Source organism: Anopheles cruzii, chromosome 3 (assembly GCF_943734635.1).
Source record: "Anopheles cruzii chromosome 3, idAnoCruzAS_RS32_06, whole genome shotgun sequence".
Lineage (NCBI taxonomy): Eukaryota > Metazoa > Arthropoda > Insecta > Diptera > Culicidae > Anopheles > Anopheles cruzii.
The window spans coordinates 20,363,388-20,387,539 of record NC_069145.1 but is presented as its reverse complement, the minus strand read 5'-3'; the positions used below and the strand labels follow the sequence as shown (position 1 = coordinate 20,387,539).

General features: G+C 50.7%; 2 protein-coding genes across 2 annotated transcripts; one reads left to right on the top strand and one right to left on the bottom strand.

The window, feature by feature from the left end:
• On the bottom strand, positions 1–17,637 carry LOC128270019 (uncharacterized). The gene is made up of 8 exons (XM_053007422.1): positions 16,131–17,637; positions 10,493–10,818; positions 6,667–6,818; positions 4,591–4,698; positions 3,323–3,449; positions 2,948–3,243; positions 2,619–2,868; positions 1–1,806 (listed from the first exon to the last, which is right to left on the bottom strand). The coding sequence occupies exons 1-8, from the start codon at positions 17,635–17,637 to the stop codon at positions 1–3; spliced, it is 4,572 nt and encodes a 1,523-aa protein (XP_052863382.1).
• On the top strand, positions 7,111–7,653 carry LOC128272122 (uncharacterized). Its single transcript, XM_053009869.1, has 2 exons — positions 7,111–7,220; positions 7,294–7,653. The coding sequence occupies exons 1-2, from the start codon at positions 7,148–7,150 to the stop codon at positions 7,566–7,568; spliced, it is 348 nt and encodes a 115-aa protein (XP_052865829.1). The 5' UTR covers positions 7,111–7,147; the 3' UTR covers positions 7,569–7,653.
• Positions 17,638–24,152: the final 6,515 nt, after the last annotated feature.

Below are 24,152 nucleotides of genomic sequence, written 5' to 3'. Positions count from 1 at the left end.
TCAAATGCCGTCACTGCTACCGGGAGCGCCCGGCCCTCCGGAGGAACCGACGCCCGCTAGAGCCAGCTTACTGCCGCCGCCCATCGACGAGGACGACGGATCGTCGACGAGTAACAGTAGCGACGTGTCGGTGCCGTTTCGCACCGGCGCTGCGGCCGATTTGTGTCCGTCCGAAGACACCAACGCCAGACTGGCGCCATCCGCGTTGTCCTCGGTGAGCGATTTGTTGTTTAGCGAAAACGTCAGACTCCTGTGACTGCCTCCGCAGCTGGAGCCGGCTCCGCCGCCGGTCGTACTTCCGCTCAGGCTGCGGCAACAGTTGCCACGGCCACCGATCGGCACGTCCAGACTGTACGCACGGTTCCGTGCCGTCCCGCCGGCCGCTACCAAACCACTCAGCACCTCGCTGTGCCGATGTTGCATCAGTATCGGAGAGATGGACTTTGGTTGATTCATCACCACGGAGGCACCCATGAGAAAGGAGTCTGGGACCGGCGCCACGCCGTGCGAACCACCAACCGGAGTTCCGTCACCGCCACCGCAGATCGCCACCGGTCCGCTTACATCGATCGTGCGTGATTTTTCCAACATCGCCAACTTTGTCCGCGGTGCCTGATCGTGCTTGATCGTGGTCGCGCTCACGAGTTGCACCTTTTTCGATTCCCTCGAGTCAAAGCTAAAGCTTAACCGCCCCGTCAGCTGCCGGAGCCGCGACATGAACGATTTCGTCCCGGCACCCGCCGTTCCCGCCGTTGCTCCGTTGGATCCATCGACGCGAGCTCCCTTCCCTTCAGCACCACCACCGTCCAACACACCGACACTCCCGGAAATGGTCCCATCGATATCACCACCACTACCACCAGCGGCCGCCGCCTGCCGACGTAACAATCCGCACGAGCCTGCGCTCCTTGAAGTCGCCGTTGCCGCCGACGCCGCTGCCGTCTTCGCCACGTTTGCGGCGTCCTTCGCGGGCAACCTCACGTGATTGTTCACGGAGGCGCCACTGTTCTTAGTGGTGTTGCTGCCAATCGTGTTGTTATTGTTGCTACTGCTACTGTTGTTGTTATTATTGTTACTGTTATTGTTGTTGTTGTTGTTCTTGCTTTGACTGTTGTTGTTGTTGCGCAGCTTGTCGAGCTTTTGCTGCTGGTTGAAGCTCAACATCCGGCTCAGGTGTTTGCCGGCCGCCGAACCACTGCCACTACTGCCAGTGACGTTGCCACTGTTATTGTTCTTCAGATTGGCCACGGCCACCGACTGGGTGTTGCCACTGGCACTGGCACCACTTCCAAACAGCTTCCCCAGGCGTTTGCCTGACGACGGAACGTGTAGGTTCATGTTCTCACAGTCCTCGTCCCGAGCCGAGGAGCGCCGACCGCCGCAAGCGGAGTGTTGCTGCTGCTGCTGGGCGGCCATTGGAGTTTCGGCAGGGGTGCTACCACTGTTCAGGCTGGTGCTCTTGTCCGACGACGAGCACATCGTGTCGTGGTCGAGGCTGCGGTGCTGCCGCTGGTGGTGATAGTACAGCACACTGTTATCCGAGTGGACCGTCTGTATCGGGACGCCGTCCGACATGCGCCGGTTGTTACTGTACTGGTCTAGGCTAATGGCGCGATTCGAACCAAAATACGTGCGATTAGTATGCTGTATGTTGCCGTGCGAGCCACGGATGCGCGTACCTGTGGTGTAGTATTCACCGATCATCGAGGGGCGCTTCTCGCGGCTACCCTTCCGGGAGTTCGGGTGCGACTGTTTGCGGTGGATGCTTTCCGTGTCGACCTTAAACTTGGACGTTTTCTCCGCCACCTTCAGTTTGGCCAACACGATTGTTCGTTCGTTTGATTGTACGTTTGTTCGTTTCAGTGTTTCGAACGATCCGGCACCGGATTTTTCCAATGTCATTCCGGGGTGAGCATTTTTGCCGATTGTTTTGGCGCGTGTGCGCGCATTCGGTTCGGTTTCGGTTTGGTTGCCGTGTGTATTAGGCGTGCGTGTTCCAGCAGCGCGGCATTGTTGTGAGGAAACGATTTTACGTGGCAACGGTTTGTGCGACAGCCAGTCGCGGTGATGGTTTCGCCAAAAAGGGGGAAAAAACAAAATAGAAGGCGTTAATAAACAGGGTTTCGCTCACTGCGTCACTGTGCGGCTAATCGATAATCCGAAGCAAGCACATAGCGATGGCGTATAAGCTTAAGCACGATGCTGACCAAAATGAAGGCGATTCTCTAGGGATGATCAAAACGTTCGTGACTTGATGCTAGTTCGATATGCTGATGATCTCTATCTCTAAATAAACTCAGTGCGAAGCTCAGTCAGTCTGAACATTTTTTTTCAAACAAATTAAAAAGAATGCAATATTTAAAGTCAAAGCACAATCTTTGACCATTTGAGGAATTTGTAAAATAATTTCCAGTTTTCTAGCATGCGACATGCGCGGGGTTAAGGCTCGGCAACATGATCTACGATGAGGCCGCACACTAAAGCGCCACTAGTTCGCCGGAAGGTGCTCTAGCGTCGGTCGAACGGCGTGCGTTTCCCAACCTCAAGTTCACTCCCTTTCAAACAACCTCAGCACGATACGGGCCCAGCTCCCGGCGCGCCTCAGCCGCCCCACTTACGTCGACTTCGGTGGCCGTCTCGGAGTCGCCACTTTCGCTGCCCTCCGGTAAGTCGTGTAGTTCCGCTGCAATTAAAATAGGCTCATCAACAGACGTTCTAGAGGCGGACTTTTGCGATGGGATACTACGTCGAGATTTCACGCTGATGCCGGACTGCGAGCGGGGCAGCTGCGGTGAGCCACCGCTCTCGGACGAGGCTTCCGCTTCGGCGATCGATCGGCGCGTCTTGTTTGCGGCATCGTTCAACCGTCTACGGAGAGAGAGAGAGGGCAATTATTAATGAGCTGCGGGCTGCACAGATAATTGGTCCTATAGATACGGTGGCTTACTTGTAGTAATCGAGAGCTACCCGCACTGGCGTGATGATCAGATCGGTCAGCTCCGGTAGCAGCTCGCCGAGCGCTTCGAACAGTGGCAACAGTACCAGGCCGATGAAACGCACCTGGCTGCCTGGTTTTGACACCTTGTCCGGGTCCATGAACGGAGTCACGGGCAGGCCTTCGGATTTTTCGGCCGCACTCTGGGCGAAGAACTCCAGCAGCAACCGATCGACCCACGGTTCGGCCACATCCATCGGACGCGCCTCGTTCGAAATGTCCGCCACCTTGATCAACACCATGCAGAGCTACAAAAAAAAAAACACGCACCACGGATTGATTAGTATTTACCGTCTTAGAAACCTTTGGCGCCAGACGGTCACTTACCAGATTGGTGTGCACTTTGTTGCTGTAATCGAACTCGGGTGTAGCCTCTTGGAACTGGGTAAGGATTTCGTTATGTCGGGCCATATCGGTGGCCAATATGCACCGGATAATTCCTTCACGCACGTCCCTGGATAATAAAAAAGAGGGAAAAGAATAACGATCGTTGTAGGTAGCGTAAGCACACAGGTTGGCGGAGGAACAGCACACAGCTTGGCCACGTGACCACCTCCTCACATCCCCATCCCCCCGCGGGGTTGCGGTCGTCATTACAAGTGAGTCGTTTGGAGATGATTTACACACGCCTAATGCAACACAAGTGCCATGAAGCACAATTATTTCCACCGAGCCCCACCGAGAACAGAGAGCGGGGTCCGGGGAACGTTAATGAGTGCTTCGTGAGCCGCATCCGCACAGGTGATCACCGCCCCTTAAAGGGTGGTGGTACGAAATCGAAAGGTGCTGGTGTGCTGAAGGATGGTTTTACAATCTCATTTTCAATTACACCTTCGATTGCTCCCGTGCCATTGGACGGGACACGGTGGTGTAAACGGGTGAGACACTTGGCGTGAAAGTGATGTCGGCGGCCAGAGCAGAGCGCCCGTGGATCCGGTTGTCAGGGCGCGGGCCCACGTGTGTGCCAGCACCTAGACGCCACCAATTAATCTTCATTAGACGTCGTTGCAATTATCCATTTGTCTTCAAGTTCGATGAATGGTTTCAGTTTAAAACCGGATCGGAGCCGGACCTGATGAGCGAGTGGGAGCCACGTCCAGGTTTCCAGGGGCCGAGGGGCCTGGCACTACCTACGGAGCTGGTTGCCCCGAGGACAATTTTCGCCATATTGAGCCACGCGCGTCAGAGCTCGTAATTGGAATGTAATTAATTTTCTCTCCAAGCGCCTCCGAAGCGGAGTACGTCGTGATGGAAAACAACCGTGGCCCTCTGGTCACTCTGCTGTTGCCGTGGACAGGTGGAACTCGCAGCGGTTGCTAGCATTCGTATCTCGTTTCTTTGAGACACATTGTCGTGTGCTAATAATCTACAGCTGAAACTACATTCGGCGTGATCGTTTTGGTTCGGCGTTACGTGTCTCTTTGCTGTTTTCAAGCAAGTGATGGACACTAAAACATAACCAAAATAACTAGTAAACGTAGAGTTTGCCTCAGTGATCGACAGAGCTGAGCAGAGCAAGCTACGCTAGAATTGATTGAGTTAACCGCCACCAGTTGGCTGAACTTAAAAAACCAGAACGGAGTAGGCATACTTACTTGAACATCTCCTTGCTCATGTTGCGGAATATGTTGCATTCCGGATGCTCTAGCAATCGAAACGCAATCGAGCAATGGTGGTTTTCTAGCGGAGAAATGTCGTTATACCTGAAAAAGGGCAAAAGTAAGCAAAATGTAAGTAAAACAGAAGCGATCGAATATCTGGAACCATCTTCGTCAGGCCACCTTCTATGTTTCAATAAACTACGCCCAACTTCTAAACTGATTCTGCCTTATTGCAGAAAAAAAAGAACCATGCCACAACATGGCGACGGAAAAACTCAAATCGTACTACCGGGTAGCCGAGGTTGCGGCGCCTCGTAGGGTTATGAATTGGACAGGAATAGGATAGAGCCAATGCCCATCGTGCGGGTTGGGAAATCAAAACTCAACGATCTGGAAAGAGCACAATTTTGCTCGCTTGGACTGGCTTTCATTTGCTGGATCGGCCCGACAGGCGCCAGGATGCGTCTGCCGGGACGGAAACGGGCACGGAACTGAAACCCTTCAATTGGGCAAACAAATGGTTCAATCAATTTGTGCAGTCAACAGCCGATGTGTGTGCTCCCTGCACGCAAACTATCCTCCTCCCCGGGCGGCTCTCGGTCTGTGCGGTGGCCGCCGCATGCATCCTTCATCCCAGAGGCTGTTCGATTTAGTACAGGCCGCCAAGAGATCGATTGCCTATCGATGCCCGTATCATGTGGTGGACGGACGTAGGATGCCCAAAGCGTACAAACTCGTTGCGCATTTCAGGTGTTTTTCTTCTCCGGACCGCCGGGTTCGGATTGGTTGAGTCTCGCTTTAGATTGGTTTCCGAAATTGACCCTTGACCCGAAAGGAGCAATTAGTTTGTGTTTTCATTGTTTGCCGCTTTTTTGTGTGAATTTTCACTTTTCTACGGTTTTAAACACTTCACACGCTCGACGATGTGTTGGAGGAAAATTTAACTGATAGCTTAGCCATTTTCACACTCATTGGAGGGGGCAAAGCGTAATGGTACCATTGAGCGAAACTTATTTTAGATGGGGAAAATTACACAGTATCAAAGGAATCGCTGCATCGACTACAATCCGTAAGGTAACTAGATTAAATAGTGGAGCAGTTGTGATTGGTTTAAAAAATGTTTACCCTTTCTTTTCACACTTCAAAAAACTGATCCAAAAGCAGAATCAGTATCGAAAGAGAAGGAGAAGTTATAACACCCGGTCCGTCAAATCCATCATTTCCCTAATGGAGACGAACAAGATAATCAGCGCCAGCAACATCATTAGCTGATGAGGCATTAGTCGAATGGTGAGGAACTTTTTTTCGCACAACAATCCAAGTAGCCGTCTGCAAACATTGTTGCCTTTTTGCGGTGTAACTCAACTAACTACCGACGAGTTTTCTAAGTAAAGGGTAGAGCAAAGGAAAATGGCCACAGGATAGACCACCGGAGCTGTTCTCGGAACGCTCAACGGAGACCAGGTACACCGATGAGGAGAAAGTTACGCTTATACCGGGTGGGAAAAATATTTTTCTCGAAAATTTTCTTTTTGTCCATGCGAAACCCGTCAGGCCAACATTTCGATGTTGTGGCTTCTTAAAACAATACCAGGCTGCCACCAACAAGGCCCGAAAACGATTCCGGATTCCGGCAAGACAAACATTACGAACAAAGTTTGGCGCACGAGACACACCGGCTTCCGGCGAAGAAAAGCGGAAATCTTTGGCAAAGACTTTTTCGGAACATAATTGAGGCCACGAGAAGACAGATAGAGCGCGCGAGAGAAAGAGAAAGGAAGATACAGAGATACAAATGGTTTTGAATCCGTACAGTGACGTGGCTTCGGAGTGACGTCTTAATCTTCCTTTTTTTGACGAAGGATAATCAGAATCGCTCGCTCGCCTCTTGCGGGTACCATTAATTCCAGAGACAGCCTAAAATGACTGGGAGTAATGAGTGCGTTCGCAAGGAACACCCAAAGTCCAACCAAACAAGCCTTATCACTAATGAACCACCATGATTCAAGTGGAACGTGGTGTCAATTGGTTAATCTGCTCCATTCACATCTGTGGACATCTCAATCTCACCTCAGAGCCAGCTCCGTTCGGGCGTTAATCTGATAGATGTTGTTGTAGCCGGGATGGTCCAGATCGTGACAGATGCAGGACACTAGCAGCACCAGTACCTCCAGCTCGCCCAGCCGCTGCACCAGGTTCGTGTGCCAGGTGATGGCGTACATCTGCGGGGGGGACAAAAGACAAGAAGAAATGTGGTATGAGTGAAATTATTCAGCATCTCGTAGGGCCCCGCAGATGATGACGCATTGCCCGGCCGGGGGGTCGGGCGGATTATCGGACAATGTCGGTTGATTAGCCGTAGGAATGTGATGAGATTCTGGAAAGCTCATTCGAACACAATTTCCTCCGGATGGTGGACGTTTTTCGCGCTACTCGGTAAGTGTTGCTCAGCTTGTGCTGAGCCGCCTCGAAGGTCTCTATATAAATGCACCGCACGACGAGGTGCCCTCCAACAGACGTTCCTAGCTTGGCACACAATTCGGGTCGCAAAATGAAGCCGTTGACGCTGGTGCTCACTGTGTTTCTTCTAGGAGGCACCGCCGTGCTGTCGGTGGTGTCAGCAGGTTGGTTAATCTGGTGTTTTTTGTTGTTAACTCGACTTTACTTCCACTCAATTGTTGTCCATCGCAATTCTAGCCCACCTACCGGTGCCGTACTTCGATCAGCGCATCAGCGGTGGACCGTTGTCGAGCAGTGACATTGCCTACTTGCGGCGCCTGGTCGAATCGGAGTCCGCCGACGAGGTAACCACCGTGGAGCCTGGCTCGTCGGAGTCCGGCACCGATGGCTGGGAAAACTCGTGCCTCGGCGAAACGGACCAGCCCAGCGATGGCCATCCGTGTGCGGATGAATCGAGCGAGGCGTCGTCGTTGTCGTCGGACGAGTCCTCGAGTGAGGAGCAGCCACATTAGGGGCACCCCATCATTGATCCTTGGAAAACGGCGGGTCGGTGGTCTTATTTGAAATAAAAGCGTGCGCGGGAAATGGCAAAATGGAGACGCTACTTTGTCGTTACTCGACCTGAACCACGAGAGCTGACAACTGGCCTTAAATTCACTCGCCCACAGATGCGGTGATGGGCCGCGACGGCACCCCACGCGAACGTGCAATGCGTTACACATTAATTTCATGCCCAACGATGCGCACCCAGCAGCTGGCCATATATTTCCCCGAATCCATCCGCCTGCCATCCGCGAATGGGGTGCACAATTAGTAGCGTAATGTACAGTCGCACTCGGAGCGCCCCGTGCAGATGTTTGTGCACTAGCACCGAATGACGTCGCGAGAAGCCATAACGCACGCGAGGCATAATTTACCTGTCTGCCTGCCGTGTAGCCATATTTCAAAGACCTGGGCGCGCGCACTAGCTGAAGACACGTCTGACGAACGGTGGCTACGCACGTCCTGCGCCAGCCTCAATGCTGCAATCATTAATCAACGGCCACGGCCCTGTCACAGTGCGACGCGGCTCCGGCCCTATTACTACGAAATGCACTTTGTAGGTGTGTGTATGCATCGGGACCGGGATGGTGGACCAACTTTTTGAAGGCTCAATCATCCCGAACTAGGGCTGCTCGGTTTCGGGAGCAAATTGAACTCATATATTAGGCCGTCACTCAAACGTTTCCCGGCTTGGGGAACGCTGTCCCAGTTTGAACTGGTCCTGCCACGAACCGGACGACTTACGGTGGATGGCGTATCCCTCTCTGCAGCCTGTGGTGGCCATATTGGGACGATGGTGGTTGATCACCTTTCGGTCCCTGTCAGAACCGAAGATTATTCGCAGTTCGCTGGAGGAGCAAAAAGGGGAAAAGCATTTGCAGCTGTGACCACTGGTGTCCTGTGCCCTGTGTTCTTCGGAGGAAGCAACAATATATTGATGTCTTTTCATCACTTTTCCCTTTCCGGCGTGTGCCCGTCGTAGCTCTTTAGTGTGTCGTTACGATTCATGCCTCGTACTCGCTGCTCTGTATGGTGCGCCTATAGTATCTCCATGATGATGCTGGACCACGGACCCGAATGGAGCATACAGAACACAGAATTCCCTGGATCGTAACAACGGATGACCGACGACGACACCTGGCACGGGGGAACCCTCCCCCGGGTTGCAAAGGCTTTGCACAATGTCCACACGCGGCACGGCGCACAACGGACGCGCCGTCCTGCTGATGGTCTGATAGATTGAGTGATAAGATGGGAGTGATGGTCCGGTCGTTTTTACCCTCGTTAAGATGTCACTGGGTCGCGGTGTGTGTGGGGGGCCAAAGCGGGCAGAGTATAAGCGGATTATGTACATTCTGATTGTGCGAATGGATGGATGGCAGGTTTTACATTTCACTTATGGGCAGATTTCACTTATGGGCTGCAGATTTGGGAACGTGTTTACATTACTCAAGAAGAAGTCTCTATCGGGCGCACCCCAAGGCACCTAATATTGGTGCCAAGTAGCACTCGACTGTTTATGACTCCTCCTGGCGTCTGAAAAGGACCCTAGAAGCATCCTTTCGCGAGGACAGGTTACATGAACGGGCGGCGCCGTGAAACCGCAGCAAGCTTTTACCGCGCCCAGACCAAGCTCGCAGAAGAGGCAACCCACAGAAAGCCGTTTCCCTAGATTGGATTGCCACTTGAGTTCCGTAGCTTCGGTTCGGGCGGCTCCCGGTTGACGCGGTAGAAATGGATTCCGTGCCCGGGCAATCACGGATCAGAAGGAACGCGCCAACGATATCCGTATCGAGTTAATAGGATAATTTCCATTACAACCTAGCAGCCACTACGCAATCTACTGGCCCGGTTTACTCTCTGACGTTCCCGGTATGCAAATCGAGACGCGCCAGGAGTGGGCTAGGAGAAGTTGTCAGATGATGCTGAACTGAAACGAAAGAAAATAACAGTTTCGCTCGCTCGGTGGAACGATTTGATTTTATGCGTTCCCTTGGCGGCGACCTTGCAGCCAACGGTCAGGTGGTCAACGGTGCACTTTTGGCCGGGCGTGCGGCATGTACCAGAAATCTAATCAATGCTCCAACCGCTGAGGTTGGTATGGCATTCCAACGGATGCCCAACTCCGGTCACGAGGAGCGCGCGTCACGCCGAGAACTGGGACTTCACTGGGGCGCCGTAGTGGGCAGCAGAGGAAAACAAACTCATTACCGAAATGCCAGCAGCAAATACGATGCTAATTCATTCGCCGGAATTGTTTACCAGCCAGGGCAAACCCGTTGACCACGTGTGTGTGTGTGTGGTCTCTGGCGAGATAATTGATGGGTTCGGCCGGAGGGTGAGCGGCGAGGAAGGAAGTCCGGTGCGGATTAATGCGTCCATTTGTTACGTGTCGTATTTATAGAGTCAACCGGTGGACGTGTCCGCGAAGTCCAATTAGTTGTGGCCAATCCATTCACAACGCCCCGGGCGATCGGCGGGAATAGAGCTTCATTTTAGCCCGAATAATGTATCGTCGCAACTATGTGCATCAGGAAGCGTTTTGCGTTTGATGATTCACGAACCACGTTTACTAACCAATACTCGGCCAGGATGCGACCGAGCAGCAAGTTCCAGTCAAGTGTACCGGTTCTTACAGTTGCATAATTTTTGCATTACTTTCCGAGAGAAAACATAAACTTTCAACCGACGCCGGCGCCCTCTTCGGAGTTGAATGCGATTATCTAAAAGTGTAACGGAGATATCAGTTCGCGGGAACTCTCTTAGGTCAACGACGACGACGACGACGATAACGAAAGCTGATTAGTTGGAAATGGAACTTTTCCCATCTCGCGCGGAGGATTTTCTCTTTCTTGGGGCTTGGGTGCTGCTGCACCGCCGTTGCACAACTTACCATCTGGGCGACGCAGAAGCAGTGGCGATAGTTGTGGAATGGTACGTCGTTGTAGTGCTTGTAGACCTCGTACAGCCACTCGCGCAGCGTCTCGATCGGTATGCCGAACTTGTCGACCAGGTTCAGCTCGACGAACATCGTCTGCATCAGGTGGATCACGTCCCAGTCCTCCCATTCGTACGAGTCGAAGGCCGGCAGGCGCAGGGCCGCCTTTACCTCGTCCGACAGCGTCTGGTTGCAGACCTCCAGGAAGCGCTGCTTCACGTCCGTGTGCTTTGGTAGGCTAGTTTTACGATGCGGCGGACCGCGCGGTCTGCTCGATAGACCTGGGAGCGAGTGCGGGGGAAAAATAAGAGCTTATAAATGGTGGAAAATCGGGAAAGAACTGGCAGAGAATGGTTGGCAGCGGAGCTGAAGTGCACTGGGAAAATTCTTGTCCACTTCCATCAGAAGCGCGCCCGGGAAAAACCTCGGTCACGACGACGACGACCCGTTTTGGTTTTTTTCTCTTTTACAAAACACATTTCGCATTCCAAGCCAACGGTAACCACGGGTATCGCTACATTCCTGCTAACGACAGCATCAAACGAGCGATCCCGACAGGCATTCCAGGAAAACGGCATTCGGAGTGCTGTTTGGAGAAAAACCTGGATTGGCTTAGGTGCCTGGCCTGGGGCCTGCTGGCTGATCACGGAGAGTGCGTATGCAAATAAACATCCAACAACCTGGACTACCATGAGCGCGACGAAACCGACGTCGATGCGAACGTTATCGATATCGCAAAGGTTCCCAGCGACTGCGGCTCTGTTGGCGTTGATAAAGTTAAATTTCTAAATTGCATCATGCGGAGTTTTCAAAACAACAGACACCAAAACAGTTGACAAAACAATGGCGACTTCTTTTATTGTAATTTCCTGAGCTTTCCAGCATTTGTAAAGTTTCTCAATACAAAAGAAGCATTGCACAGAGATTGCGCCCTGGGCGAACCAATAAAGGGCGTGTGTTGTTTGAAACTCCGATGTAATACCTCCCTCCCGCATGGGTCAATGAATCAATTTTTGACGCTGTAGAATTTGGACCACCTCCATCCGAACTTTGCTGGTTCACCGGTTCTACGCTAGTGGCGCTTGGTCTCGATATTGATGGAAAAAATTGGCTTTGTTCGAAATGGACCGTGTTCCGGTTCGAGTCGACATCATACTCGGCAGGTACTCGGCCCCATCTAAGGCATCATAGGAGGCACAGCACCCACTATGACGGCAGACAAAAGACTTTCCGGGTTTTTCCTTTTTCTGCAGTGTACGCCATTGTGCTTTTTCTGCCCCAATCACAGCGAAGGCGACTTTATAGGCGAGGCTGCGTACACTTTCCGTGGAAAGATTATAGCGTCAGACGACGACGCACGGGCAGACGACTTTGGCCAAACAGCTTCTCGATTATTCGTAGAACGGAAAAAAATCTCCTTTTTGGTATTCTGATGGCAAAGAGTGCCACACGTGTTTCATCGTGCACGGTACATTCGGTCGGTGTACTCTTTGATAGAAAATTGATATCGTAGGTGATGCGCGTGGCTAGTTGGCAGTTTCGCCATTGCAAAAGTTGCTCGCTAAAGTGCATAAAACCTAGCATAGTGAACCGAACCCAAATTGTTGTGTTCTGTTCCCTTATTCTCCGACTTTACGGACACAGCCGCAATGATGACACCGGGACATGGTGCCAAAACTGGGACACGTTAAAAAACAAAAAGTACAGCGTTTTCAGCCTGTTGCCTAAGAACCCAACTGGTGTATTGTCTTCGTAGTTGATGCTCAGTTTCAAAAATGGCAGACATTCAACTAAAAGTTTGACTCTTCGGGTGACAGATATATTCGAAAACTGTCAAGTGCCAACCGCACGATTTTACTGACTCGCAAAGATTCCATGGAAATAACGAGATAAATTGAAATGCACATCGAAATGTCATGCGATGGCGGCATTTCTTCTGAAATAGTCACTGTCGGTGAACATTTTATTAAAGGAATCCCAAAAATCACACCTCTTATAATCGACATTGGATGGACTACTAAATAGAACCGCTAATGGGCAGTCTTTAAAAGTTGATGACAAGCAAATCATTTGCCAAAGTCCACCAAAAATCATCTTCAGTCGAATCCCGCCAAGCAACAGGAAACAATATTAATTTGGGCTTAATTTATAAATTGCGGATTTGGTCGATTATGGTAGTGTCAGAAAAGAAAACTAATTTATTACAATAACGAGCTTATTGTAGCGAAACATTACCCTAATCGATGGGGTCTGAGAGCTCTTCTGTTGACGCCCGTAGAGAGAGAGTGAAAGAAAGGAAACAGGAGAATGATTGATGCTGGGCCCTTAATGAAGAGGTTAACTCCGACGGCCGAGACTGCCGACGTTAACCCCAAAAACCTCCATAGAATGGACCCCGAGGCCGATGGTGGCCGAAAACAGCAAATAGATTTAATGAGCTAAGGCAACGCAATAACTTAAGCCAGCCGGACGGAGCTCAACTGCGAATGGGGTGAGACGGAGAGAAGATTCGTTATGATTACGCCTGAACATTAGCTGATAGGTTCCATTTGATTCGCAATCCAAGGTAAGGATCTTCCCCGATGCTAAATAGAGACTAGCTGTGTGTGTGTGTGTGTATCTTTTCTCATCGCATCGAAAGGTAGCCTTCAAAAACTCTGCCCCAGTCGTCATCCCATCGGCAGCGGTAGAATGCGCCGCGCCCACCGACGGGCCCCCAACTACGTTTTTCCTCATCCTGCGCAAATTTTCCACCCAATGGCCATTATGACATGGCAAGAAGCCATCATTTATCCGATGCCAAATTTACAAGGTAGATGAACGGTAACGAACGGCGGTTCACGACCTGTTTGCTCCCCCCCCCCCCGTCAGGGCGTTGGGGCGGAGGACCCGTTGAGCTGAATAGGTACGCGCAGCAGCTCCATCGGCCGCGACCGCTCCCACTGACCGTTATCAGCTTTTTCAACTGTCAAACCATCAATCTTCGAACCGAACCAGCGAACGAGCTCGTGCGCTTTGTGCCGTTGAAAAGAACCGAACAAGGACACCCCCGCCAGAACCCTCGGCCTCGCGTTTTGATCTCGATCCGGTGAAAAATGGACCAAGTGAAATGTAACCGTTAGCTTTTGCTACCAATTATCCTTTTACCACGATTATCCTTCTCTGCCATGACCGCGCGACAGTGGCTCCATCTGGTGGTGAAGCGTTCGTTCGCTCGACCGTCTTAGTGGTCGCCGTTTTGAGCCGGGATTTGCTGCTCTTGAAGCTTTTCTTGACTTCGGCAGACGATCGTTTACGCCGTAAGTCCATTCTCGGCTTTCTCGGCTGATCTGCAACGCGACCATCTGCCTGGCCGGACGAAAACTCCAGTTCACTCCACCAGAAGCCGCCGGGAGCGCTGGTTCCGATCCGGCGAAGATTGATTACAATTCTACGTGGAATTGGTTTGTTATCGAGTTGGCGGACGAGCCGGGCATACATCAATGTTGCTCGGCTATCTGTCGGCCTTGCTCCTGTGCTTCTTTGCTCGCGAATCTCCTATAACAAGAGGCTGGTCATGGGTGTGCTTAAGGATGTGGCCACAGTTGTGCCGCACAATGCATCACTTCTGCCCAACACAGCACACGTTGAGAGAAATGGATTGGTCCCGGGGAACCTGCCGCTGGCCATTTTGTAACAAGCGCATGTTGCTAGACCCTACATTAAAATACATTTCTGGGGAGAATAGGAATCTGGAGCGCAATCCATTTTACATCGTGGATTCCAGCAAAGTCTTGCAAATTCCTCGTTCTATCATTCGCCGATCCCGTGCCGCATCAACGACGAGCAGTACGTTAAACGAGTCGGAACGACAGTACAAAAATGTGCACTTTGTGCTGCCCTTACCGCAGGACTGCGGATGCGTTCGAAAAAACGGATGCCAAATGTCCACTTCCACTTTTAATGCCGGCTCCCAAAACGAGTGGAGGGAAACCAAATTGGAAGCGAACATTACAACATTGGCTCGAAGGGCCCGCGATGATTCGGACCCTTCAATTATGGCATACAAAGCAACAAAAGTAACTTTATTTCGCCCTGTGACTGTGTGATTCGCCTCGGGAACGATGTACAACTTCACGGGTGCCGCGTGAGTGCTGTGGAGTGCAAAAGTGCGGGATTAGGCCCGCTTTCAAGTTACCGATCACCGGACACAGCTGGGGAATGAAACCGTAAACAGTTGTGGCAACCAATTTTCCGATCTCGGGTGATGCCTCCCGCTGGGACGTGGATGTGTCACACTGGCAAAGGGCTTTTTGTTGGTCGAAGCCGTTTACGAGCGCCATTGTTGTGGCCTTGGTATCGACTTCCTGTTCAAAGGTGCCACGTGTCGTGTCGTGTTGCAAATTATGTCATCCATCCCTTAGAGGAGCGATCCTGTATTGGATGTCGCAGTCTGTGAAACAGCGCAAGCAAACCAACCAAAGAGCAAGAGCTCAAACTAGGAAACACAAAAGATTATACGGGAAATCGTACAAATTCATAAAATTTGCCTTTAAAATGTTTAGCTAGCGCGCGCAGATCTCTGCTAATGTTCAGTCGACAACTCATCGTAAACAAAACGGCTGGCAACACTGTCAAATCAAGTAACCAAGTGGTGTGCCAGGCTCGAATTCTGATAGGTGCACAATAAGGGATACGCCATAGCGTAGCCTACTCTATAGCGTAGAAATGATTCAATTGTGCCAGGAAAAAAATAACCGTTGAGTGCAATGTGAACTTTGTTAACGAAGTTTACGAAGTTGTTCTTTCACGTTAAAACGGATAGAGCTGTATAAACACAAACCTAAACTTTCTCGGTAACGTTTAGAGCGTTTTTGAACGGATAAAGTGGATTTTGTGCACCGACTCATCACTGTGGGTGAGACTTTGGTCTATCGCCATGATCCTGAATCAAAACAAGAGGTTAAAGAGTGGTGTGAACGTGTTGTTTCGGCTTCAAAACGAGTTAGCAAAAGTTTGTTGGTATGCGAAAGGAATTTTGTTTGTGGATTAGTTGCAAACTGGTATAGTAATAAAATCCGATTATTTTTGTAACCTTTTAGACCACCTGAAGGAACAAATTCGTGAAAAACGACTCAGTTTACAGAAGAAAAACATCCTGTTTCATCAGGGCAATGCACCCTGTCATAAGGGCATTTAAATAATGAAAAAAATCCATGAATGGAAGTTTTATAGCATCCACCGTATTCACCAGATTTGGCCCCAAGTGAGCCGTTTCAATACCTAAAAATTCATGCGTGGAAAGCGTTTTTCATCAAATGACGAAGCCATAAAAGCTGGAGAAGCTTTTTTTTCAGCCCTTTGGAACAAGCCTAGTGATGCTGAATAAAACAAGTCGCTTTCAAACCATAAAAATGTGTTCTTCTTATCGAAGCTCAGCGTTCGACTGTCAGGATTCGAACTGACGCCTTGAGAACCGATAAATCGGTACACCGTGGAGGTGGTACTGACCAACCAACTTTAGGGAGTTGACGGAGCATACATAATTCAGAATCGAACAGTTACAAAATTCAAATGCAAATATCAAAAGGACTAGAATCCACCGGTCACTTACACAGCCAGTTCATTCTCTCGGCGAACTCGATCTTTCGCTTCAGCTCCCGGATCAGCAGCTTCAGGTCGTTGTCGGTGATGGTGTCCAGGTTGTCGTACATCTGCTGGAACTGCTGCGGCGTGCAGAAGTTGTTTGTCAGCTCGGAAATGTGCCGGCGGAGCCGCTTGCTCTGCTCGCAGTCCGGCGGATCGAACTCGGCCCCGTAACCGAACGAACACCGGCGGACCGGCGGGGGCTCGTCGCGCACCGCCAACAGCTCCTCGGCACCACCGTTGGCGATACGTTCTAGAGTGTCCGCTGCCGGGTATCCCCGGTAGTCCCCATCACCGGCGGTTCGGCCGGTGCCATCCTCGGAATCTTCCTCCTCGTCGTCACTGGTACCAGTCGTATCGTTACCGGGCGCGGCTCCCCCACCAGCAGCACGGTCCGTGACGCTTTGCGACGCTGGCCGGGACAGCTCCTGCCGATGCGTCCCGGGCTCGTCGTCCCCCACGACGACCACCGTCTGCTGGCTGCAGCATTCGCTGCTCGTTTCCGTGGTCACCGTCACCGTATCGTCGTCGTCGTCGGTGCTGACCAGCGGCTCGCCGCGTTCGGTGGCGGGTCCGGCCACCACGCCAACCAGGTCTCCGCTTTCCGCGTCACCGTCGTAGATCGATCGGAGTGGTTGCGAGTGCTGAGCCTGCTGCTGCTGCTGCTGCTGCTGCTGGCTGCTGCCGCCGAGGGCCGGTTGTCCTGTTGCCGCCGCCGGTGCTGCGCTCGGAAGTGTATCCTGCTGACAGTGGTCGGTGGCGCTTTCGCTCATAGTACGCGGCGGACAGGGGACAGGTTGCCGCTGCTGACCGTGTTCCGCCGTCGTCGTGGCCCGGTTGTCGCCGTCGCCCCCGTTTGGTGTCGGTTGCTGTTTCGTTGGCTCCTTCTTTTTGGTTGTCTTCGGCCCCGAAGGAGCAGCGTGCTGTGCTGGGGTCAGTGCGTTGCTACCACTGGCGAATCGTACGTCGGTGTACGGGTCTTCGCTCCGCTCGGCCCGTCCACAGTTCCGGTAGAAGGCTATCAGGAGGTCCTCGAGCTGATCTAGTTTCCGAGCACCTTCGTCCAGGTCGCTAACGTCGTCGAGGGTGTGCTGGCTGCTGCTGCCGCCACTGCGGGCCTCGTCGTCGCGTGGTGTCGTCGCCCGAGCATCGCAGTACACCGCCGACGGGGATTCGGAGGCCGCGGTGGTTACAATCACCACCGCCGATCCGTGGCCTTCGCCCTGCTCGTCCGGCTGTGGCGAGCCGGTGGGCACCGGGGGTGCCGGTGAGGGGGCCGCCGGGGTGAGGGCTAGGGCCGAGTGTTGTCGCAGCACACTGGCGGGCGGATCGTCAAACTTGAGCACGATGCGCCGGTGTAGATCCTTCAGCTCGGTCAGGTCCCACTTCTGCTCGAGGTTCCGAAGACGGTCCGCTATGTACCCGAGGTCGGCCAGCAGCTTCACATCCACGGTTCCGTCCGCCCTGTGGTACATTCGAAGGGCCCGTTGTACGGCCGTCGCCACCAGTGGAACAGTGAGACCAGTGGTGGTGGTGCCGTCGTAGCCGCTGGGTTTGGGTCTTCGCCACAACCGGAAGCGTCCGTCGCTTGAGGCATCGACTGCCGGGTCTTTAGAATATTTGCTCCAGCTTCAACGGTTGGTCCATCATGGTCTCTGAAAAGAGTCAAGAGAAACACTTTTAACATCTTGATCCAGAAATTCAGGAGAGAGAGAACCTAAACTTAAAAGCACCCGCTAGGAAGCGGCCTGAAAATGTTTTCATTCTTCAAAATCCTAGACCAGTTTGGCGCTAGCCATGAAAGTTCCAAAATCCCCTGATCCCTGATCGATTCGTTGCTGGTGCCGAGCAGACCTTTCCAAACTTGTGATGGCCTGTTGTTGTATCTCCAGCTTATCTTCGCTCTTAGCCGCCCCTTCCGGACGCGCGCTCAGGTGACCCAAAACCGTGGGTCAAACACACTTGCGGTCCCCAGCCGCTACTGACTTTTGATCCCTTTTCCGTGTTACATTTTCCCAAAACGGAGGCGGGGTCTTCGGCGTCGGCTTCGGTGGGAGAGAGGTTAACACCGGTCGAGCACGCCAGAAAAGTGTCAAAATTCTATCTGACCTCGCCTCCTCACATCCCGTCGTTGCCGTCTCTCGGCGGGCGGCTCGGAGAAACCGTTCCGTTTGCCGAATCGCCGCCTTCGTCCGCCTTCGCTTGTTCCTCGTCCACCAGAGCCTGGAGCCCAAAATGTTTGTCCAATTTACCTAATGTAACATAACTCTGTGCAGTGCGCGTGTGTGTGTTTGACCTAAAAAACCTGTCCAAAGTGTACAGAAGCCATCAAATTCACATCCTCCGCCATCGACCCATCACCGCAAAGTGGACCAATTTGAAACAATGAAACATCGTCGATGTTGTGTATTGTGTGGAGGCCCCATCTCTTCATCTGTCGAGTTTTCCGGGAAAACGTGGACGGCGAAAAATAGAAAATTTGTCTAAAAACATGCCCCAAAACCTGCTTGCCGGTGTGGAGGCGACTTTTTGAACTTTCCCCTTCGAGTGGAGTGGAGTCGTCCGCCCATTCGCCGGCCGCCGAACCGAATTTAGCGCAGAAATAAAATTATCTAACTAATTTAGCTAGAGTGCTTTCGAATTGCTCCCACTGCTCTGCTAGTCAACCTCCAGTCCGGTTGGCCAGGTGTGCCGAGTAGGACCGGGGAAAACAGAGCCAAATAAAGTCTCGAAACAGTGTGGACGGTAAATAAAATAAAGCGAACCCATCGCCACCATCTTCGCCGTTCCGCGCGAACTAAGGACATTCTCGGGTTGCTGCGATGGTAACTCTCGGTGTGTGGCGACCGTTTTCCAGCCCGCCGGCCATGTCAACACTTTTTAACCAACTGACAACTAACCAACAACTGCAATGTACACATTTTTGGCACTCCACTCTGAAATGTGTTTCATTTTATGCCTGCTCGGTGTGTCACGTCAAGCCGGAGCTGTCCGATATTCATTAGCCGTTTAGGATGTTCTTGACGTTGACGCGAGGGCACGAGAAAGTGCACTACTTAAAGCAATGCTGCATTTCGTTCAGGCAAACATAGATGAGGATGTCCCATCAGGATGATCGATAACGAACATGTGTCTGCCCATACTACACACACAACACCTAAATACAATGCCAAACATGGTACAAGTACGTAGTTTATACTTTCAATATAAAATGGAGCATTATCAGTTAGTAACAAAGTTTGAAAGGTACGTTCCTCCGCTTTCAAACGCATTCAATTTCATGCAAATCGGATGACAGATTAAATCATTACGTAAAATTTTCCAAATTTTCCGAGTCTTTACTTATATCAGGCTGGGGAAAAAGTAATCCATTATTTTCTAGGTAGATGACTTTAGTGATCGATATCTCGTGAAGTATCGATCGTACAGTTTTAAATTTAGGCTTGTTTTAAAGCTGATACTTCACACTTTAAAAAACTCTTTACTGTTTATTGTTTGTTCCATTCGTTGGTGAGTGAGAGGGTGTTAACAATGGAAGTCACCATAGAGAAAATTCGGTATATTTTACAATTTTTGTCCGATAAAGGCAAAAATTCAAGCTAGGCCGCTGAAATTTTGCATGGTGTTCATGGTGCCGATGCTCGAACAGCTAGCTACGTTAAATTTTGGCTTCGTTGACCCTATTCAGTTATTTTTTATGTTAAAGCCTAGGCACATACGTCATCGAAAATGTCGATAAAATCACAAAAATAATCAAAGTTGATCGGCATATTAGTAACCACAGCATCGGCCAAGAGCTAAAGATTAACCATCAAACAGTTTTAAGCCATTTGCGCAAAGCTGGATTTAGAAGAAGCTCGATGTTTGGGTGTCACATCAATTGACACCGAAAAGCATGATGGATCGAATGGCCATCGGCGAAGTTTTTGCTAAACGGAATGAAAACGAACCATTTTTTAAACGGATAGGTACTGGGGATGAGAAATGGGATACATACGACAATACTGTGTGAAAATAATCATGGTCTAAGCGTGGTGAAGCATCTTAACCGGTGGTCAAACCAGGACTTACGGCTAGTTAGGTTCGACTGGCTATATGGTGAGACTTGAAAGGAATCCTTTATTATGAGTTGCTTTCTTGTGGCCAAACACAAAATTCAGATCTCTACTGTCAATAATCGCACCGTTCAAAGCTAGCAATTGACCAGAAACGACCAGAATCGGCCAACGGAAGAGGTTTTGTGTTCCATTAGGAAAACGAAATGTCACGCACGTCTTTAGTGACTCACCAGAAAGTCCGAGATTTTGTTTGGGATGTTTTAATGCATCCACCGTATAGTCCGGACCTTGCACTAAGCGAATGACACATTTTTCCCGCATTACAAAATTTCCTGAGTGATGAAAAACTGAGATCAAAAAAGGGTTGTGAAAATGGATTGCTCCAGTTTTTTATCAAAAACGACTTTACGTTTTTAAACGTTTTTAACAAAAAGCCTTTTACAAAAGAGACAATACCAGCCTACCTTTGAAAAGACAACAAATTTTCCAACAAAACGGTACATATTTGACGTAAATCGGACCATCGGAAGTATCTTAAATAATGTTTTGAATTTCACCCAAAAATAATGGATTACTTTTTCCCCAACCTTATATTACACTCTTAAGCCAACATCCTTACAATAAAATTTCCATTCACAGCAATGATTTCGTTAACTGTTTCCAGCAATTCTGAATGTTTTCGATCTTGCGGACGCCCAAGCTTTTCATCGGCTTCCAAGTCTTCACAATTCTCTTGAAATCGTTTATACCACACAAAAAGTCTTGCTCTACTCATACTTGCTCATACTCACCTTAAATTATATTTTTTGTGTCCATCAAATATGAAGTACAAAATGGAACTCCATGTTACATTCTCTCATATCGAAATGCTTGCCGAAAAAAATCGTTCGAAATTATTGAAATGTTGATCTTTGCTCCTGACAGTTGACAGATACGAGCGAAAGTGTGGAGCTTCCTGACGGCGTGGCGTGCGTGCGACTGCGAGTTCTCAAAAGGTCACTTTTTACCCAATTCTCTTGCCCCTCCCCGACCGACCGGCCAGGCCAACCGTCGGTGGATCGGTTGAATGCACAAGCCAAACACTTGTCGCCCACTCTTGACGGGCGACTTTTGAGGTTGGGATCGTTGACAGTTAAACGTGTCAGACCCGTTCCCGAGACATGGGGCTGGGCCGGAAAAAAAGGGTCAAACCACACGGCTGTGTCAAGGGCCACTCGCTACAAATCAGGATAGTACAGTGATAGTACACAGCCGCTCGCAGCCGCCGCCTTTCAGACATTCCACAGGCCCGAAACCAATACCATGGATGGATGACATCAAAAGAAGGTCATCCTTCGTCTTCTCTCGCCTCGGAGTCTCGGAGCGGGGGGCGCGAACGTGAAGCATATTGCGGGCCCGCTTTGTCAACTCTATTTGAAATGCACCGTCCTTGCGTTAAAATTGTCGATTGGCTCGCTTCATCCCACGGAAAAGGCGGAATACAGAGGGGTGGTCTCGCAGAGAGGGGGCCGCACGGTTCAAGAAGGTTTCGAGGGCTTTGTGGTGGGTCGGTTTTCCGTTCCCATTTACCATTCGGGCCCCCGGACAGATCCCTTCGTAGGTTCCATGGTTACCTTTATCCTTACTCGAGTTTCGACAATGCGCCTTCCGGGAGGGTGGTGGACCGCGGGTCAAGAGGCTAGGTCAAGTTCGGCATAAATAATCGAGTAATATTATACCGCCATCAGCACCGCGCCATCGTCATCATCACCGCACCCATCATCCGAAGCAAGGAAGTGCTACTTTTCGGCCAGCTTTTTTTATTCTACTTTCCATTTATGCGTTCCCAAACAACCTCATTTAGCTTTAGCACCGGTGCTGGTCGCCCCACATTAGAGCGGCAATTTAGTGGCGATTCGTGCGGTGACTCCACCCGGTGAATGCGAAGGCCGTGCGCGGGAAATATGAGAAAAATCACATTAAAACTTCTAGCCGCCCAAGCGGTGGGCGACGGGTGGTTAATGCTGGTTGATCGGTTTATTTATTTATTGATTTTTTCTACTCTTCATTTACCCGGGACAGCGGCCAGAATCAGGCTTCATCGGGATGAAAGGGGACACCGAAAGCTGCCGAAAGCTTTTTGATGCTTTTATAAAAAAGGGAGGATCCGCAGATCCACCCCGCAGAGAGAGAGAGAGAGCGCGCACGACAACAGGCCGGTGATCGAAAGGGTCACTCACGGCCCCGGGCTGGCGCTCCTGTAACCGGAGGCCTCAATTTGATTGTGCGGTAGTTTAATTGGATTGCGATGAGGTGAACCGTATGAACCGGACCGGTCCTGACCGCGCGATGAGAAGGGAGTACGGGGCACGTAAATGCTAACCGTCCCCCACACTTGGGTCGGCAAAAGGTGAATCCGGTTTAAAGGTTCCGAATGCGATATCCGAAATACGAAGCGGTTCAATTTTTGATCTCACCACGCACGGTCACCTTTTCGGGACACGTAACCAACCCACCACTCACCTGACTGGAAAGCAACATGAAATTAGATATGCCAAAAACCGGGTTCGGAACATTGACAGGACACCCCGTGGCCGGTTGTGCGATGTGCGCCAAATGGAGACGCCTGGTAAGCCACCGAAGTGTTTTGGCTGCGTCCTGGCTTTCGTTGACGGCGAAGAGACACAAAAAATGACACACACAAGGTCGTCCCAGAAACTTGGCACGTCGCAGTCTAGGTGCGCTGGTTCCTGGTGGCACCAAAACCGTCCCCTGGGTTGGGTAAGCATTAACGCTAATTAACGTATCCGTCCGTGGATTGGAGTGCGGAGTATTAACTTTGTTGCACTGCTGTTGCCTACGGTCGGCAGTGATTTGCGGCATCGATTTTGATGGATGGTCCCGTTCGACATCTCGAACCTCAGCGGGGCCAGGTCCGGGTTACGCAGAGATCGTTCGTTGACACGCCGGCTGCCGTTACGTGGCGGGCTAATCGATTTTTGACGCCTGGCACGTCAAACTGTCACGATGGGGCGCAGCGCGACTAATGAGCACGAGCGTTGCGTAACGTAGCTAACAATCTGCTGGCCACCACGATGGCTAACGCGCAGGGAAGCGTTCACGGGTGAATTATTCATTGAATGGCGTAAATATTTTGTTTTCGCCGTTCGATTTTGTTTAAAGGTGTCCCTCTCAGAGTTTAATGTGTATTTAGCTTGCCGACGTACGTTTTTCATTGCATTTTGCGTACACTTTAATCTTCTGTTTCCGATTGAAAAAGGACACAGCAAAAAACCTTGTTACGTCAATCTACCGACCAAATGTGGCAGGTGACGAAAAATGGGCCGAAATTCATTTTCCATCCACGGTCACACGCACACGGCACACGGAGCAAATTCAATCAACAGGCCCCACGCCGACCACCCAACCCATGGCGATCGGAAATGGACAGGATTTCGGTGCAGCGGTGCAAAAGACGGGCGCTGCACGTAGGAATCCGCATACGGCGTGCACATGCCGCTCTATTTGCCCCGTTTGAGGTGATTATAATTAATGAATGTGCTCCGCCTTTGCCACTGGCGTTTTTCGTGAAATTCATATGCAAAATGGCGGTGAAGTATTATGTCCGCCTCCCGTTTGGATCGTAACTCTCGTTCACCACCATTAATGATGTCTATTTGAAATAAAATGTTGCGAGGTTTTTTGCTCTGGCCATTTTCTGGATGTAAATCTCGCCATTCGGGTTGCATAATAACCTTCGGATGGTAAGCAAGTGAAAACTGACACACGTTGCCATTGGCACCGTGCACAGTTGATGGCTTGTTTCTCTCTTTATACCTTTGATAAATTGTTGCAAAACTCACTCACCATAAAAAAAAAATATTCAAAAATATTTAACAATGAATGAAATGAATTGTTTTTGAAAAAAAAGGATTAGAGGTTCAGATTCTAAG